The following is a 19,835-nucleotide window of genomic DNA, read 5'->3' on the forward strand; positions in this document are numbered from 1 at the left end:
GAATGTGCAATACAAATACTTGTCCACAGAGTATATACTACTAGTATTTGTTATTCTCGCCATAAGTGACCACTTGATATTTTCACCAGGTAAAGGCTCCCCCAGCTGGGCATCAAAACTCATTTCATCAGACTATGAGCTGTTGTGTCGTGACGGCAGAAGACTTCCTGTCAATCAGTGGCAGACGTGCAATCTGGTCCGTGTCCCATTCCGAGGCATTGTGGTTGGCGATCACATCACTCCCTCTGTGGTGTTTAACATGCTGACTGAAGGACTGGTAGGTGAAAATCAATTACACTAGTAACAGCCTCATCTATGTACTGTACAATATCACTGCAATTAAGATTGCAATATTTGTTTTTGCACACAGGCACAATGAGGGGATTGTTAAATTGTTTCGTCACCAGAAGGAAGCTTGCAGAGAAATCACTGTATGGCTTGCAGCAAGACAAATAGACCTTACATTTACTAGCAGGCCAACACCACTTTCCCTATCAGCCAACCCCTAAATTAACGCTCAGAACCATATATAATATTCCTGTCGCTACAATATCATATGAAAAAAAAAGAAACCAAATAAATATATATGTATGCACAAACGTCAACAACCTGGCATAGGTACAAAAATACCAAAACACCAGCAGACACCAAAACGCATACATCAAATTAGTTTTAATCAGCCCTTTAAAGGGGATCTATTATGTAAAACCAACTTTTCTTACCTATTGGCACCATGGCGGATATATTTATAAAACAATCTTGTCTTCCTTCATACTCCTTCCAAAAGAGCCGTTCGGAATTTTAACAACTTGTGACGTTTTTCCCAGTTGTGACGTCAGCAAATATCTTAGTTTACCGGAGGACGCTGTCGAAGGGAGGCACGTAAATAAGACTGCCCAGAAAACGGCGCAAGAGACGGTCAGAAAGCAGCTTGAAGACGCTCTGTAAAACATATTCTGAAAATGATTTTATATATATTTGAAAACTAAATTTTGTGTCAGTTTTGTATTTTGGAATACAAAACATTATTATTAGTTATTAGTATCAATATTTCAGGTTTTTTTTTTATTACGTTACGTCTTTTTGCTTACATTTTTAAATTTTTTGTGGCCCCCGTTTTGTGCCTTTGGACACACATTGGTCTTTGGCCTGAAAAATGTTGAAGATGTGCAAATAATGGTTAGTTCCATGATGTGGACAACCACTTATGTTGACAACCACTTATGTCGACGTTAATCAGCCAGTCTGTGGGTTGGTGAGATAAGCGGGTTAACTGTTTTCTGAGCTATTTGTGGCAGCTGTTTCATCTTATATGTATTCACTTTATTTAGTAAAAAGCGGTGTCAAATTATCGTGTTATTTAGACGATAAATAACTAATTAATATTAGTTACGGTCCTATTTAGCGAGTTATATTTTGTAATTGTGTTAATTTATTTTCAATCACTAACGTTACTGACTCTGGATGCCTGCGATTGTCTCGCCCTCTTTTTGTGTTTGACTGAGAGCCACAACACTACCGTCATGCTGCACAAAGATAGTATGTTGCAAAGGGCGACTTTAAATAGGCGGGATAGGATGAATTGTATCTAACAAAGAGTGTAAAATATTTATAATGAACTTAAAGACGTATCAGAAAAGTGTTCATGGTTTGTATACGTTTGAATAATGTTTTGTTTTTAGCATTGAGTAGAAAATACATTTTTTTTCATAGAGTAACGTGCATCGCTCTATTGCTTGTATTGAAAACCAGTGGTGGTCAACCAAGCAAGATATATATTACAGTACAAAAGAGTCTTACATATTCTTGCAAAAAGCAAATAAAAGCAAAAAAATCTAACTATGCAATGGAATAGATTCCTATACTTAATAAAAAAAATATTTGTCGAGTGATATCAAGGTTTATACGTCGGTAGGATTCTCAGACATATCGAACTATTACACTCCACACACCATTCTACGTGACAAAACAGATGGAAACTTGAAATAGCATGGAGGTTTACATCTTCTTTGTGTGTAGCGGAGTCGAGGAAATTGGTATCAAGACTCTCTTGGATAAATACACATTGTTTTTGCTCCGGTAAGGTTCTGCGCCTTTTACAAGTAGCATGTTTTTCTTTATCAAAATATAATATAGATGTCAACATTGTGTATGTGCTGACAGATTAATTTATGATTGCTGCTTTTGGTAAACACATAAAGTACCAGTAGAGTACAAAAACAAGTTGACTTTATGCTTAATTTTGTTTCATTGTATCCATTAAACCATATTCAATTGTTTTTACAATCCGTAAAGTATGTGAAAATACCGCGTAACATTCAATTTATAACTGGAGATAGAGACAAACACACACAACCGAAGACAGTGCAGACTTTGCTTTGTTAACCCTTTGTGTGCATCATGATTATTCTTCTTAGAAACAGGACGATATGGACATCCTATAAGTCGTCATTGAAGTAAGAGCAGACATTGCACAGTAAACTATCGCTTTATTATGTTTGTAGTTTGCATTTCTTGTTGAGCACTTAGCAATACGGCTACATGTTGCTTAGTGTTTCACTAAATCTGGATCTGTTTTGAAGAGCTTGTAAAACTTGTAGCTCATTGTCCTTATATTCAGGATCAATAATATAAGTTTATGGATCATAATTTTTCCCCAAGTAATCGTTGTTGGCTCTCATAAAGTCTGAATGATTTGCACTGTTGTTGGTGGGGAAGGGATCTCTGGTTCCTATCTCGACGTGCTTGCCATCACGAGATAGTCCATGTCTGGCTATCTCGTTATCTCTCAAAATGGCTCGGGAATCTCCGTGAAGTGATACTATTTTGATCATATCTATTTACTTGCAAACTTTGTAAGTCTTTTGTTGAGCAGAGATATAATATATAATAGCTTCAATATAGAGGCAATTTGTTTTTCATTCTACTGGTACTGGTAAAAAAATAAAGTTTATGAGTTTGAACATCTAATATCTTGTCTTTGTAGTGCATTCAATTGAATATGGGTTGAAAAGGATTTGCAAATAATTGTATTCCGTTTATATTTACATCTAACACAATTTCCCAATTCATATGGAAACGGGGTTTGTAAAAGAGTTTTTACAAATGTAGGTTTTGCTCACATTTGCTTTTTTTAGACTCGCAGAGTTAGTGCTTTTCGAACCACCTGTAGCAAACATTTGTTTAATCCAAATAATATCAAGATAATACTAAAATTGGAAATAAACATTGTTAAAATTATGTAAAAAAAAAAACCTTTAACAAAGTGATCACTGAAAACTCATGCATTCTTTGATTCTGCTCCCTTAGACTGGAGTGTGAGCTGCATGCTTTTCTCGTTGTTGTTTCGTAAAATCTTGCACTCTTCTGTTAACCTCTCGGGAACTCTGACGAAACGTTTATCCTTTTTGCGATTTGAAGGATTCGTACCGCCGAAAACAACGCCAGCATAGGGCTTTTTTTTTAGAAAGGCTAAATGGAGCCTAAAACCCATTGAGAATAGAGCTAGCTTGACCACCACGTGGGCATGACGTCCGTATCAAGAAATTAGACAAGCTATTGAGAAATGGCGTCACTTCTAGTTGTTTTAACCCACATTAAGCTGACTTTAAACTATTATGACACATCTGTGCATCAATTTAGTGACATATTACATGTTCAATGATGTACGTTATATTTAATTCAGAGCACATTGCATGGAGGAGAATGTTGTTTTAATCTCAGTGTATGTCATGAGTTGCACGATCGTGTCTTTGCCAGTGGACGAAATGAAATTGAAACTAGTAAATAAATAGGTAAATTTTTTGTCGCTAAATACATGATAAATAAATAAAATAGTAAATAGTGTGCATGCATGAGGATTATGTGATTGACAATCAGGAAAGCCAATCAAAGCCAACATGTCCTCTATCCGTTTTGCAAGGTTTAGCATGTAATTATGACAAACGTAGATATTTATTCGGTAAATATGTTTTTTTAAACAATACTGGTAACATATGCTTGCATTGTGAGTGATGTCTGTTTGATTAATTTTATATTATCTAAAGCAGACGAAAAGCATCAAGTTCAACATTCAATACTTTAAATGGTTCTTACGTTAACTTCAACACTTTATATAGACCTGATGTTTTATTTTAGTAAATGAACAGACTTCAAATGTTCAAGTCTGTTAAAAACATTCAATTACTTTAGAAAGCCAATTTTGTTGTTTCAACACCTATCTTAATAAAGATGTAATGAATTTAAATGAGAACATATCAAGTTGAGGGATTTTCTATTTAGGCGAAATCAAAAAAAGAGAAAATTTGGTGAATTAACTAAAAATCATAATTAATGAATCGCTTGAAAGCACTATTAATTAGCAATACGATCAGTCATATTAGCACTGATATGCAAACAATATCCATGTCTGTGTTGTGTCGTCTATTTCCTCGGACACTGAAACAAAGTCCTCCCTGTGTGCAGGAGAAGTCTGGATTCAACATGTTTTCCTCCAAGCCTTATGGAGACGGAACGTTACTCTTCTCTGAGTCCTCCGTCATGTTTCAGAGCGCTGAGTATGACGACCCTAAGAAGTGGATGGGTCGATTCTATTACAGTGCCATGAGCGCTATGGACTGTAAAATTCCAGGTACATATCTAACCACGCTTTCTTTCCAAAATACCGTATATACAGTAGTGGACTAAGCTATGGTACCCACAGTTTTGCACCACTGGGTTTCCCGTACGCAAAGAAAGTATTGTGCACCGTAACCTGTGTACCTTCAGCCCTCACTGGCTTTCTCCCACCGGTATAGTATGGAGCCTTTTTTACCTGTTAGAGCCACCTTACTCAGCAGTAGTCTACAATTGTAACAAGATTTTGGAATTCATCACAATTTTCGAAGACAAATATTGCCATTTCTGGAGATAAGTACCTGCAACATCTACATATAAAGTGGTGCCTTGATTTACAAACTTATTTTTTTCCATCTTGACCAAGGTTTGTGAATAGAAATGTTTGTGTGTTAAAACACATTTCTCCATAAGATACATTGTACATAATGGGTTTCAGTCTCGACAAAAGTCCATATTTTAGTAAATGTTTGTACTGCTTGTATTGCTTGCCATCACAAGACTTCTGTGAAGTGAAAAACTGTGGTGGTGAACCAAGCCAAGATTTCTGTTGTGTAGCAAACAGAGTGCAAACTCTCAGAGTTCGCAAGGGGCCTAGATCTTCCTGCAAAAAGCAGATACCAGCAAAAAATTAGACTATGCAATGGAATATATCCCTATACTTTATCAAAAAAACATTTATCGAATGATATCAAGGATTATCCATTGGTGGAGTTCCCAGACATATCGAACTGTCTGGTGCTCACACGACAAAACGGTGAAAACTTGAAAAAGCATTGAGGCATACAACTTCTTTGTGTGTGACTGGGTCAAGGAAATTAGTATTAATACTCCCTGTTAAATGTGCATAGTTTTTGCTCGGTTAAGGTTGCATTTATGATTTAACTGCGATGTTTGTTGGTTTGTTGTTGTTGACTGCGCCGTTTACAAGTGCGTGTCTTTTACCCCGTCTTTATCAAAATATAACTATAGATGTCAACATTATGTATGTGCTGAAAGCTTCATTCATGATTTCTGCCTTTGGTAAAAGCTTAACACTTTTAGGTTTTGCTCACATTTGCATTCTCTTATTTAGACACGCCGAGTTGGTGTCTTACAAAAAAAAAAAAAACGCTTAAATGGGAAACACTAAACGTTAAAAGTATATCAAACAAACCTTAAACAAAGTGATCACAGCAAAATTGTGTGTTCTTCGACTCTGCTCCCTTGTACTGGTGTGCCTGCAACTTTTCTCCTCATCTTTCGTAAAATCTTGCACTCTTCTACCTTTCTTGATTACCTTTCGAAGAATTTTGAAGAAGCGTTTATTCTTTACGCGATTTGAATGGTTCGTACAGCCGAAAACAAGGAAAGCATAGGTCATTTTTCTTTGACGAAGGCTAAGGGGCGCCAAGTACCCGTTGAGAACAGGTGTTGGTTTAAACACCACACATATTTAATGAGTCGGACATGACGTCATGTAAATCCAAGCATGTAAATCCAAGCAATAATATGTCAAACAAACATAACAAGGGGGTGATGGATCACCGTTATATTTAAAAACAAAGACAAAACAAAAACAACTAGCTAATTTGCAGCCTCCATGCCCACACAAACACACACACACTGTCACTAGCTCTGTGGTGCAGTCATAGTTTGTAAACAGAAAAGTCCTTAACTTTAACAGCCAGGTTGCTACAATGATTAGAAATAAAAAATTAATACACTTTACGTTGTCGGCTAATATTTTTGGTGTTCAGCCGAAGAAAGGGGGGAGGTGGAGGCAGTGTCGACAACGCTGTGGATACTTCCTGAATGTTTCAAACCACGCTTGTCCATTGCTTTCTTTGGACTCATATTGAGCTATCAAAACTAGAAAAAAACTGTAAGATGTCTAAAAAAACACTCAAAAAGCACACAAAATGGTAATTAGCACAGTGTCTAACGACAGCACTGCTGAGCTGACTGAATGAGCAGGGAAATCCATTAGCCCACCCACAATGTATGTGCTGCCTGGACAGAATGGCTGCGCTGCATGCACACAAGGGGTGGATGAAATGTTCGTACACTGAGACAAGGTTTGAACAACAAAGCATATGTTTATTGGGTCTGTTCTACAAACCCCGTTTCCATATGAGTTGGGAAATTGTGTTAGATGTAAATATAAACAGAATACAATGATTTGCAAATAATTTTCAACCCATATTCATTTGCTACAAAGACAACATATTTGATGTTCAAACTGATAAACATTATTTGTTTTGCAAATGATCATTAACTTTAGAATTTGATGCCAGCAACACGTGACAAAGAAGTTGGGAAAGGTGGCAATAAATACTGATAAAGTTGAGGAATGCTCATCAAAGACTTATTTGGAACATCCCACAGGTGAACAGGCAAATTGGGAACAGGTGGGTGCCATGATTGGGTATAAAAGTAGATTCCATGAAATGCTCAGTCATTCACAAACAAGGATGGGGCGAGGGTCACCACTTTGTCAACAAATGCGTGAGCAAATTGTTGAACAGTTTAAGAAAAACCTTTCTCAACCAGCTATTGCAAGGAATTTATGGATTTCACCATCTACGGTCCGTAATATCATCAAAGGGTTCAGAGAATCTGGAGAAATCACTGCACGTAAGCAGCTAAGCCTGTGACCTTCGATCCCTCAGGCTGTACTGCATCATCAAGTGACATCAGTGTGTAAAGGATATCACCACATGGGCTCAGGAACACTTCAGAAACCCACTGTAAGTCACTACAGATGGTCGCTACATCTGTAAGTGCAAGTTAAAACTCTCTTATGCAAGGCGAAAACCGTTTATCAACAACACCCAGAAACGCCGTCGGCTTCGCTGGGCCTGAGCTCATCTAAGATGGACTGATACAAAGTGGAAAAGTGTTCTGTGGTCTGACGAGTCCACATTTCAAAAATTTTTTGGAAACTGTGGAAGTCGTGTCCTCCGGACCAAAGAGGAAAAGAATCATCCGGATTGTTATAGGCGCAAAGTTGAAAAGCCAGCATGTGTGATGGTATGGGGGTGTATTAGTGCCCAAGACATGGGTAAATTACACATCTGTGAAGGTGCCATTCATGCTGAAAACATACAGGTTTTGGAGCAACATATGTTGCCATCCAAGCAACATTACCATGGACGCCCCTGCTTATTTCAGCAAGACAATGCCAAGCCACGTGTTACATCAACGTGGCTTCATAGTAAAAGAGTGTGGGTACTAGACTGGCCTGCCTGTAGTCCAGACCTGTCTCCCATTAAAAATGTGTGGCGCATTATGTAGCCTAAAATACCACAACGGAGACACCCGGACTGTTGAACAACTTAAGCTGTACATCAAGTAAGAATGGGAAAGAATTCCACCTGAGAAGCTTAAAAAAGGTGTCTCCTCAGTTCCCAAACGTTTACTGAGTGTTGTTAAAAGGAAAGGCCATGTAACACAGTGGTGAACACTTATTTCCATTTACTTCCATTTACTTCCCCAACTACTTTGGCACGATTTGCAGCCATGAAATTCTAAGTTAATTATTATTTGCAAAAAAAAAAAAAAGTTTATGAGTTTAAACATTAAATAACTTGTCTTTGTAGTGCATTCAATTGAATATGGGTTGGAAAGGATTTGCAAATCATTTATATTTATATTTACATCTAACACAATTTCCCAACTCATATGGAAACAGGGTTTGTATAATTAATAAAAATCAAGGCTCTTTGCCCAGAGTTGCACATTTCATATTAATTTTTGTACAGCTATTCTTTGAAAAACATAATTACTAATATTACTATTATTATACTATACGATATTACTTAAATAATTACTTTTATTTGCAGGTCAATTAAAGTGACTTTTTTAATGCACCATTGTGAAACACCAACCTAGTATCAGTGCAGTGTCAGTACAGGTGTCACTTACTCATCACTAGTACTTGCCAACAGTAAGTATACAGTTATAGTAGCTACCGACTAACAATATTTACTCACCTACAGTGGCTACCAAACTAAAATATGTAGCTTCCTACAGTAAATGCCTACCCACAGCATCTACATACCACACCAACAACCTACTTCCACTTAAGTATTCACCTGTCTGTCTACCAATAGAAAGTACCCTGCGGTGGTGTGTGCTGTCCAGTGGCGAGCAGAATAAATGTGCTGACATGGGCACTGCCTTTCAAAGCAAAGGTCTGACTCCAGTCATCAATTGTATCTACGGGGACTCTGTAACGGACTGCATGAAGAAAATAAAGGTAACGGAAGTGAATTGCTAACATTTTAATAAAAACGTGTGCCCTTATCTTGTATAACCTCACTTCCTGTGCAGGACAACGAGGCTGACGCCGTCACTCTGGACGGGGGTTATATCTACACAGCTGGCAAAGAATATGGCTTGGTGCCCGCAACTGGAGAGAGCTATACGGGTACAATAAAGAGTGACTGGCCACCAAAACACAAAGATACGTATAGAACAGGAATACCACAGGCTCAAACTGTTTCTACATGTCTCTAGCGGATCGGGATGGAGCCATGTACTATGCAGTGGCAGTGGTGAAAAAGAGTAGCTCTGATATCAGGAGCCTTGACAACCTGAAAGGTCGGCGCTCGTGTCACACGGGATTTGGCCGCACAGCTGGTTGGAATATTCCTGTATCCACCCTGATAGAGAAAGGCTTGATCAGCCCTCAACGATGTCAAATAGCCCAAGGTCAGTGTGTGTCATAGCAGCAAGAGCTGAAGGAGTCAATTAAATTACTCAAGAAAACGTTGCTCGTTGATATAAACTCTTTTTTTTTTCACAATAGCGGTGGGTGGGTTCTTCAAGGACAGCTGCGTACCAGGTGCTAATCAACTTGGATTCCCCAGCAACTTGTGTAGTTTATGTGCGGGAGATGGATCGGGGAAGAACAAATGTGAGAAGGGAAAGGACCTTTACGATGGATACGACGGTGCCTTCAGGTACCAAAATGACCCGACTTCACATCATCATTTGTCATGGAAACCTAAACTGCTTACTTTGTTTCATGCAGGTGTCTGGCAACGGGAGATGGAGATGTGGCTTTCATCAAGCATTCTACCGTCTTCCAAAATACTGATGGTATAAACAGATTCTGTATTGAAAAAAATATGGGTTACTGTTCTGTACATACCTTTTTTTCAAAGGTGCAGGTTACAGTAATCGACATAACCCGTTCTCTTCCTGGTTAAACCATGCAAGATACGCCCCACCTAAACACGCGCACATAGCAAGAGGAGAAGGCCAAGTACAAAATCAGTGTTTGAAAAATAGTATAATCTCCCTCACCGGTTAAACACAAGTAACAGTAACATTCGTTTTCCGTTCAAAGAATTTGGAGAATGCAGCACTTTTTAAGTCCATGTTCAGTGCATTTTCGGTACAGTAAAGGAACAAAACGTAAAACTGCTAAGCTTTTGTGAAAACAGCTTTGATTATTCTTAGGGTAAGACATAAAAATCTAATAATCCAATTAAAAATGCTCAAATAAACAAATATTATAAGTCATTAAGTGTAACGTTAAGTACCGTAAATTCAGGAATACAGAGTGCACAATTTTATTTTGTACATATATTGGCTGCACAATGCAACAGGAAATGTTTACACAGGTGCTTGTGTACATTCACAGTTTTTACAAAAGACAGTGGCTGTAACACAACATACAGTAGCCTACCAGAAAGGTCATTGAGCGGTCCGGCCTTTTTCGATGGATACGAAAGACACAGCTGTGTCTTGTGCATTTTGTCGTGTCTTAATGAGGGTGAGTCTATATATCGCTAAATGGCTGACTGGCTGATTACGTGAGTGCATTAGATTAAATGTGAATAATGGTCATAATATCACAAAATTACATTTGTTGGTGGCATGTAAAACTTAGGAACCCAGAAAAATCTGTAAACTAAAGCGCAGGGTTCCAAGCATTGGAAAAAAGTAACAACTTACAGTTAGGAAATTACGATATAATGACAGTAATCGATTAAAGAAAGCACTACACTGTCAAAATGTGCGCTCTCTGAAACGAAGTACACGGTGAACACAGTGTACTTATTGAAACGCACAGACAGAAGTAAAGTGTTCCCTTGCCACTTTGCAGTTTGCTTACCGCGGCCACAATGCATCGCAAATCTTAAGGTATCATTGAGATTTGAGTACCGATTTAAATGTTTGTGTTAATATTATATACGTTTTATAGAGAATGAAGTGTGTAAAGAACTCGAATGACGGTAGTTGTCGTGACCCCAGGATGCAGACAAGGCAAGCGCTGTGCAAAGAGTTCCTTTTGTTAGCTACCAGGCAGAATAAAAGGAACTCTGGTCTAGCAGGAACCCAGAAAGTAAGACAACACTATAGCATACACTAGATAATGAACCAGCACTGAAGGAGGTAACCGGTTAGAACTAAATAGGAGCAGAAAGCAGAAAGTTCTGCAAAACACAGACCAAACACTAACCTGTTTTTAAAAGGTTTTATTACTCTTTTTTTTCTTTTTTTCCAAATAACATATTGCAGGAATCTGTTTGAATCTAGAAAGAAACGATTCTGAATCGAATCGTCGCCCAAAGAATCGGAATCAAATCGTGACTTGTGAAGATTCACATCCCTAAGAGGAAATGTTTACGCGTATGTGGAGGGACTTATAATGACTTTAATGTATATAATATTCGTAAAAATCATAAAATTAACAATGCCTTTACTTTGTGGAAGTTCACCCATCATAGAGGGATCTGAAACGTAACCCCCACAATAACCGAGGGAACACTACTCCATTTGAAACACAGCCTGTGTACCATAACATATACATGTACCGTCAACCCTAGTAAAAATACATTATTATTCATTTGAAGAATTCCTCACACAACCTTTGTGTATTTCTATCCAGGTAACTCCACTGAATCCTGGACCACGGATCTCCTGTCCAAAGACTTTCAGCTGCTCTGCCCCCATGGCACCAAAGCCGAGGTTACTCAGTACAGATACTGCAATCTGGCTCGCGTGCCCTCCCATGCTGTGATGGTGCGACCAGACACCAACATCCATGCCATCTATGGATTCCTGGACCGAGCACAGGTACTAAAGAGTATGCTAAAGATCTTGACCATGTTTAAGTGAATATAGATGTGCACTGTCTGTATTTCAAATAACTTGAAGGAGTTGGATCGGCAACTTTTCTTTCTTTCTATGCAGGCATATTTCAGCAACGACTTGGGTGCAGAGTTTAGGATGTTCGACTCACAGGCATACAAGGGTACTGATCTTATCTTCAAAGACTCCACGGTGCGTCTTGTGGGTGTGGGGGACAAAAAGACCTACCAGGAATGGCTGGGCCAAGAATACATGGACTCACTTGAGGACATGGAGTGTAATTCGTCATTTTCAGGTAAACATAGCACCAATTAATCTATTCAAATCATGATATAAGAGCCCATATAGTGGTTCACTAAATTAACTTGCTGGTGGGCAAACTGCTGCTGACACTGGGCATTAATATGACTTTCTGCCTTGATTAAACCATGTATACATATTTTATTTATACTTTATTATTCTATCTTATCTATTACATGTGTGTGTCCAGCCCCATGACACCATGACATGACACCGTACCGGCCACAGAGTTCAGTTCAAAACTTCAAACACAAACATCTTTGCAGCAAATTCTTAAAAACACTAGAGTGCTCCTGTTGTATAGAGACACTTAGACCACTGTAAACTCATTGGCAGATCCTTGCATTCACATTTAACCTTGCTAGCTAACATAGAACCCTGGGGTCCAGACTTGTGATTTACATAACTGTTCCTCAAGGCACCCCTGTAAAAGTCCTCCCTTTTTTGGCAGATACAAATGTTTTTAGCGTTGTGAATTATGTTACTAAGATGTTGCTGTAGCTTGTTTACTTCAGATTCAGTCAGTAGTCATTTGTTCAACTTCCTTAGTTATTCTAGTAGTGTTCCTCAAGGTTCCATTTTAGGTCCTCTCTTTTTGATCATTTGGGCTATTCAACTGGTGGCCCGCGAGTTCAGTTCTAAAAACTTGTGAAAGACTCGTATTTTTTTTTATTTTTATAATGTCCTGCCCAGCTTCTCGGGCAAATCATATAGCAGATGTAGATGCCCATATCGGCTGTTCAGATTTACTTTACAAAAGAGAAGTGTAGGATACTTCTCTTGTTGCCTTACTTGTATTTTGACTTTATTAGATGTATTTATATTATCATTTGGTGCAGCCGAGGGGATAGCAGGAGGGGATAGAAAGAGAGAAAAAGGAAGACAGAGGGGGGAATTGTGGGGACAAGAGGGGGATTAGACAGAGAGACAAAAACAACAACAGCAAACACAACAACAACAACAACAGAGCAACATCAGCAAATACGACATGTACAAATATGATGGTAAAAGTAATAGCAAATAAGCAGTTAGCAAAAATACAAATAAAAATACAGAAATGACAATGAGCATTATTACACTAAAAATGGAGCAATATGAATACCAATAGAAATAGTGCTATTGATAATAAACAATACCAGTACTTTACCTTTATTATCAACAATACAATTGTTCAAATGCAACAATACATATACGTAATGATAACTTGAGATATGAAAGAATGCAGAAAAATGGAGGGGAAGAAAGAGAAGCAACCTACATTAACCTTGTAGATTGTTATAGTAACAATAGGTTAAGCTTTGTCAGTGTGCCATGTGTTATACCCAGTTTACCCTAGGACAACAACGTTAATATATGTTTGATGAAACGTGATTATGTGCATGAGTGTATTAAGTTAAAGTTAAAGTTAAAGTACCAATGATTGTCACACACACACTAGGTGTGGTGAAATTTGTCCTCCGCATTTGACCCATCCCCTTGATCACCCCCTGGGAGGTGAGGGGAGCAGTGGGCAGCAGCGTAGCCGCGCCCGGGAATCATTTTTGGTGATTTAACCCCCAATTCCAACCCTTGATGCTGAGTGCCAAGCAGGGAGGTAATGGGTCCCATTTTTATAGTCTTTGGTATGACCCGGCCGGGGTTTGAACTCACAACCTACCGATCTCAGGGCGGACACTCTAACCACTAGGCCACTGAGTAGGTATGTGTGCATATGTACTTGTATATGTACAGTATGTGTATATGTGTGTGCTTGTACAGTGAATGTATATGTACAGTATGTGTATATGTGTGTACAGCGAATGTATATGTACAGTATATGTATACAGTGTGTGTGTTTGAACAGTGAATGTATATGTACAGTAAGTGTATATGTGTGTTTGTACAGTGAATGTATATGTACAGTATATGTATGTGTGTGTTTGTACAGTGAATGTAAATGTGTAGTATGTGTATGTGTGTGTTTGTACAGTGAGTGTATATGTACAGTATGTGTATATGTATGTTTTTACAGTGAATGTATATGTACAGTATGTGTATACAGTATGTTTGTATAATGAAGTGTGGATGTACGAACTTTGAGTGTGTAAATATGTACTGTATTTATTTGTATATGTATGTGGGAGCGTAGGTACCTATGTATGTCTGTATGTATGTGTGTGAGTATATGTGAATTTGCATGTACAATACATTTGACTCCCAGTGTGTGCGGGAGCCAGAGTACGACCCCAGCCTCCCCGAGAGCCCATCCCACAAACAGTAGGTGTGGTGCCCAGGGAACCAGGGGCCACCGTGCCCAGGGAACCAGGGGCCACCTCCCCCACGCAGCCAAGCCGGACAGCGACAGGAACCCCAGAGCCTGGCCCACCGTGCCGCCCACAAGGGCCAGCAGCAGGCCGCAGACAGACGCACCCGGCAGAGGACAAGGCACGAGAAAAACAGGGGGCAGCCAGACCCCAAGCCAGCGAGAGACCACACCCGACACGGACAGAAAGGCGGGACGCCACGCCCGAGGGGCCCGGAGACCCCCGCAACCGGACGGGAAAGCCGGCCCCGCCCCACCGGCAACAGGGCCCCCACGAGCCCCCCCCCACCCCCGGAGAGCGCGGCGAGGCCAGCCCACGGCCACCCCACCCAAGCCGGCCGCCACAGGACCACCCAGCACGGGGCCACAGGAACCACCCACCCCACCCGCAGGGACCCCAACGATGGAGATGGAACAACCAGCAACCGCCCCGCCGAGTCCCCCCCCTGAGGTAGGGGAATAAATAAATGAAATAAATAAATACATAATAATAATAATAATAATATCAATAAAATATATTTTTTTTAAAAAAGAATAAATAAATAATTAAATCTATTTATAAAAATAAAATAAAAAATAAATAAAAAATAAAAAAAAGAATTAAAAGAAGATCACAGACATGCTGACACACAAGGTCGCTACCCCAACAACTGGCCGACTCGCAGCACCTCGGAATACCCTGCAGCACCAAGCCACCACAGTAGACGCAGGGACCAGACCCAGCAGGCCCCAACCAAGACGGGCACCCGGAAGGGATGGACGGCGGGACCCAGGAGCTCCAGACACGCAGTCCGGATGCAGTAGCCTGAGGCGCCGACCCCCACCCGACAGGCAGGCCCAGAACGTACCCCCAGAAATATACATACATATATATATACAGTACATACACATAAACATACACATGTACACATACACACACATACACATGCATACACATACACATATATATACATACATACATACATACATACATACATACACACACACACATACACATATATATATACACAGTTTGTCAGCCCCGACAACCACCACGCGTGCGCGCTGCCACCAGTCACATCAGCCACCCCCCTGCACCAGACCCAGCAGCCACGGGTGCCCACACCACAAACAAACGGCAGCAGAAACAGCAGCCACAACACCCCCAGACAGCCAGCACCACCCAATCAAATCAAAGCGATCAAAAAAAAAACCGTGACCGGCAACCACACGCCAACAGGATCACAGAGACCAGTCAGCGCCAGCCCGCCAGCAAGCCCAAACGCCAACACGCAAACAAGAGAAACCAACACCTCCCCCCCCACACACACACGAAAAGACCTCACCACCCCAACCCAAACCCGCACAAACACACCACCGCCCAAACAACCGAGACACAGTATCCAGACCAGACACGGGCGCCGCGCCGCCACCACATCAAGTCGCCAACAGAGACCCCACAGCGCAAGGTGGGGCCACACGGGCACAGACCCCACCCAACAGGAAGCGAGACCCGCGCGACGCCACACACAAATAAATAATAAGATTAAACAAAAATAATAATAATTTAAAAATAATAATAATAAAATGAAATACAAATTAAATTAAAAATAACAAATACAAATAATTAAATTAAATAAAGTAAGTAAATAATAAAAATTATTTTAATAAATAAATAAGTATATATATATATATATATATATATATATATATATATATATATATATATATATATATATATATATATATATATATATATATATATATATACACACATACACACACACACACATATATATATATATATATATATATATATATATATATATATATATATATATATATATATATATATATATATATATATATACACATAAAAAAAAAATAATAATAATAATAATAAATTAATAAAAGCCTGGCAGGCCACCAGAACGCAGTCCCCGGAATCCGCGCCGGCCGACGAGGCAATGAGGGGTGCGCCGAACCCCAACCCCCCCACATGCATGTGTACAAGGCCCCCAGAGTGTCTACTGTGTAGTTAAAATTAGGAGGTCAGCCATTACAGCCGACCTCCAGTCCCTATTGATGCGTGTACTGTAGCGTGAGTGAGATATGTATGCTTGTGGGAACTAATAATGCGATTAAAATTGGGGGACATCAAGGTCTTGGTGGGTCCCAACTAAGCCGAGCCCTCCAAATCCTAAGTGTCTAATATGCAGCTAAGATTGAGGGATGGACGAGCAGGGGACAAGACAGGAGGACCGGAGCCCCATAGGAGGCATCCTCAACCCCCCGCCATGCCTCCCCGCAGGACAATCCCCCAAAGTCCTATATTTGTGTGACTGTGTGTGCTATAAGTAGGAGGAGTAGAGGGCCCGGACATCCCCCCCAGTCCATGCGGCCGACAACCAGGAACTACGCCCCCCCCCCCCCCCCCCCCCACGGCCCGTGACCCACACCAGACCACTTTAGCGTGACGCCACGCGAGCCCACCCCCCGCCAAACAAAGCCAGCCCCCGCCCGCCCCAACCCCCGCAGAGCCCACTCGTATTTTTGCATCAGATTCTTAAAAAACACTCAAGTGTTGTCATGGAGACTAGCTTTTTTGCAGAAGGTCCTTAAAAACAGCAGAGCACTCCTGTAAGTCTGACAAAATAAATAGGCCAAAATCAAATGTCTACTGTAGATGACGCTGGTTCTCCCGAATATAAAAAATAGGAAATAATAGTGAAGAGAGAGGTCCAGCCCCCCGGTCTTTAGTTTTCTGGAAATGTGGCCCTCAAAGCCATTTAGTTGATGTTGATGTTGCTACTATTGGCACCTTCATTTTACGCAGGGCACACGTCCAGGGGATCATTTAAGTTCTATCTAATCATATCTAATTCACCATTTTGCCAGGTCATGGTGTAATCTTGTATTGACACTCAATCGTAGTCAAGTAATTAACCTATTTATTATTAATCCTATCTTAACTATTCATCTTTTACAGCATCCATTTTAGTCTGATTTCTGTTGAAATATCACAAAACCTAAAACCAGTGAAGTTGTCACGTGGTCTAAATCGTAAATAAACACAGAATACAACAATTTGCAAATCTTTTTCAACTTATATTCAATTGAATACACTACAAAGACAAAATTTTTAATGTTCAAACTGAGAAACGTATTTTCTTTTTTTGCAAATTATCATTAACTTAGAATTTTTTAATGGCAGCAACACATTGCAAAAAAGTTGGCACAGGGGCATTTTTACCACTGTGTTACATGGCTTTTCCTTTGAACTCAGTAAACATTTGGGAACTGAGGAGACCATTTTTTTAAGCTTTTCAGGTGGAATCCATTCCCATTATTGCTTGATGTACAGCTTAAGTTGTTCAACAGTCTGGGGTCTCCGTTGTCGTTTTTTACGCTTCATAATGCGCCACACATTTTCAGTGGGAGACAGGTCTGGACGACAGGCAGGCCAGTCTAGTACCTGCACTCTTTTACTACGAAGCCACGCTGTTGTAACACATGCAGAATGTGGCTTGGCATTGTCTTGCTAAAATAAGCAGGGGCGTCCATGAAAAAAACGTTGCTTGGATGGCAACATATGTTGCTCCCAAAACCTGTCTGTACCTTTCAGCATTAATGGTGTCCACAGATGTGTAAGTTACCCATGCCTTGGCCACTAATACACCCCCATACCATCACAGATGCTGGCTTTTAAACTTTGCGCCTATAATAGTTCAGATGGTTCTTTTCCTCTTTGGTCCGGAGGACACGACGTCCACAGTTTCCAAAAACAATTTGAAATGTGGACTCTTCAGACCACAGAACACTTTTCCACTTTGCATCAGTCCATCTTAGATGAGCTCGGGCCCACTAAAGCCAGCGGTGTTTCTGGGTGTTGTTGATAAATGGCTTTCGCTTTGCATAGTAGAGTTTTAAGTTGCACTTACAGATGTAGCGACAAACTATAGTTACTGACAGTGGTTTTCTGAAGTGTTCCTGAGTCCATATCCTTCCACACTGATGTCGCTTTTTGATGCATCCTGAGGGATCGAAGGTCACAAAGTAGACTCAGTTTGTGAATGACTGAGTCTACTGCTTTTATACCCAATCATGGCACCCACCTGTTCCCAATTAGCCTGTTCACCTGTGGAATGTTCCAAATAAGTGTTTGATGAGCATTCCTCAACTTTCTCAATCTTTTTTGCCACTTGTGCAAGCTTTTTTGAAACATGTTGCAGGCATCAAATTCCAAATGAGCTAATATTTGCAGAAAATAACAAAGTTTACCAGTTCGAAATGTTAAGTAAATTGTCTTTGCAGTCTATTCAATAGGCCGAAAAGGATTTGCAAATCATTGTATTCTGTTTTTATTTATCATTTACACAACATTCCAACTTCACTGGTTTTGGGTTTTGTATTTTACTTACAAAGCAACCGATCACATTGCACTAAGACTGTCTTAGTGCAATGTGATTGCACTACGCACTGGCATAGTGCCTCCAAAGATTATAGCACTTATCAAACCTTTATTATAGTTTCTTACATATTTTCCTAATTGTCTTCCAGTCATTTCCTCGCTGTGGTTGGTGGTCGTAGCGCTGCTGTGTTCCGTGATGACGACCATCTGATGTCAACAACGCCATTCACAGCCACTCCCCTCTTCCTGTTAGCTTTACACAATTCTTACCCTATTAGGTGAAATACTCATATCGACAAACTCTCATTGTTTATGATGGCACAAGTACACTCTGCAGCTACTGCAGAAATGACATGACAACACACAGTCATTTGTTTACAGAAGGTGAGCTGCCATGTCAGAGAATATGCACTCACTTGTTACCTGTGGCTTTGCTGTCCCTGTAATTATGGATTTACACAATCATATTTTTTCATATCATACTTATCTGTACTTCCTGCTGCTTACCCATGTTTTTAGTTTGCAATATTAATTTGATATGTATTTTCTCAAGAGATGTATTTTTATATGATGCTCAGATGCCATATCAGTGTATATGTACTGACTCATATTGTCGGAAACGAGTGTGTTCTCGTTCCTTCAAATGGAGATTTTTATTTCAATGTGAAATGATGAACCATGTAACTAATATTTAGTTGCCAGGCCAGTGAGTCTGCACAGGTATTAATTGTTGAAACCAAATAAATTCAAATGCATCAAATCTTGTGTGGAATTGTGGTAAATGCAAGCTTCTTTGTCACGTCGGCATATGGACTTTGAGCTTTACTTTCAATGATTGACCATAAAATAGATAAGCAGATAGCAAGTTAGAACTGGGGGGGTCTTCCATGTAGGAGGCTCAACAAACTGAGTCTGAGTTGACTTACCTTCAGATGTCAGCCTCGGGCTGCATGTCGGGTTCGGGAACACCTGATCTGAGTTACAGTAGTTCAATCAATCCTGAGTATGTTGACTCTGAGTTAAAACCACAATAAAAAGCCATGATCAATGGATTCTACGATTCACCATAGCAAGTGAAGACAGATTAAAAAACAATTGTTTTACCCAGCTAAAAGTAAAAGTGTTTATCAGGTTTATTATTAC

General features: G+C 39.9%; 1 protein-coding gene across 2 annotated transcripts in view; it reads left to right on the forward strand.

Moving 5' to 3' along the window:
- The window catches only part of meltf (melanotransferrin), a 37,656-nt gene extending 18,222 nt beyond the window's left edge, over window positions 1-19,434 (forward strand). For both annotated transcript variants that reach the window (XM_062027540.1, XM_062027539.1), the window contains 10 exons: window positions 90-277; window positions 4,465-4,630; window positions 8,709-8,854; window positions 8,929-9,025; window positions 9,115-9,309; window positions 9,407-9,560; window positions 9,632-9,699; window positions 11,498-11,685; window positions 11,803-11,995; window positions 18,842-19,434. In XM_062027540.1, the coding sequence (XP_061883524.1) occupies window positions 90-277; window positions 4,465-4,630; window positions 8,709-8,854; window positions 8,929-9,025; window positions 9,115-9,309; window positions 9,407-9,560; window positions 9,632-9,699; window positions 11,498-11,685; window positions 11,803-11,995; window positions 18,842-18,903 (1,457 nt within the window). In that variant the 3' untranslated portion in view covers window positions 18,904-19,434. The remainder of the gene's footprint in view (window positions 1-89; window positions 278-4,464; window positions 4,631-8,708; window positions 8,855-8,928; window positions 9,026-9,114; window positions 9,310-9,406; window positions 9,561-9,631; window positions 9,700-11,497; window positions 11,686-11,802; window positions 11,996-18,841) is intronic.
- Window positions 19,435-19,835: the final 401 nt, after the last annotated feature.

The sequence above is a fragment of the Entelurus aequoreus genome, linkage group LG19 (genome assembly GCF_033978785.1).
Source record: "Entelurus aequoreus isolate RoL-2023_Sb linkage group LG19, RoL_Eaeq_v1.1, whole genome shotgun sequence".
In the NCBI taxonomy this organism is placed as follows: domain Eukaryota; kingdom Metazoa; phylum Chordata; class Actinopteri; order Syngnathiformes; family Syngnathidae; genus Entelurus; species Entelurus aequoreus.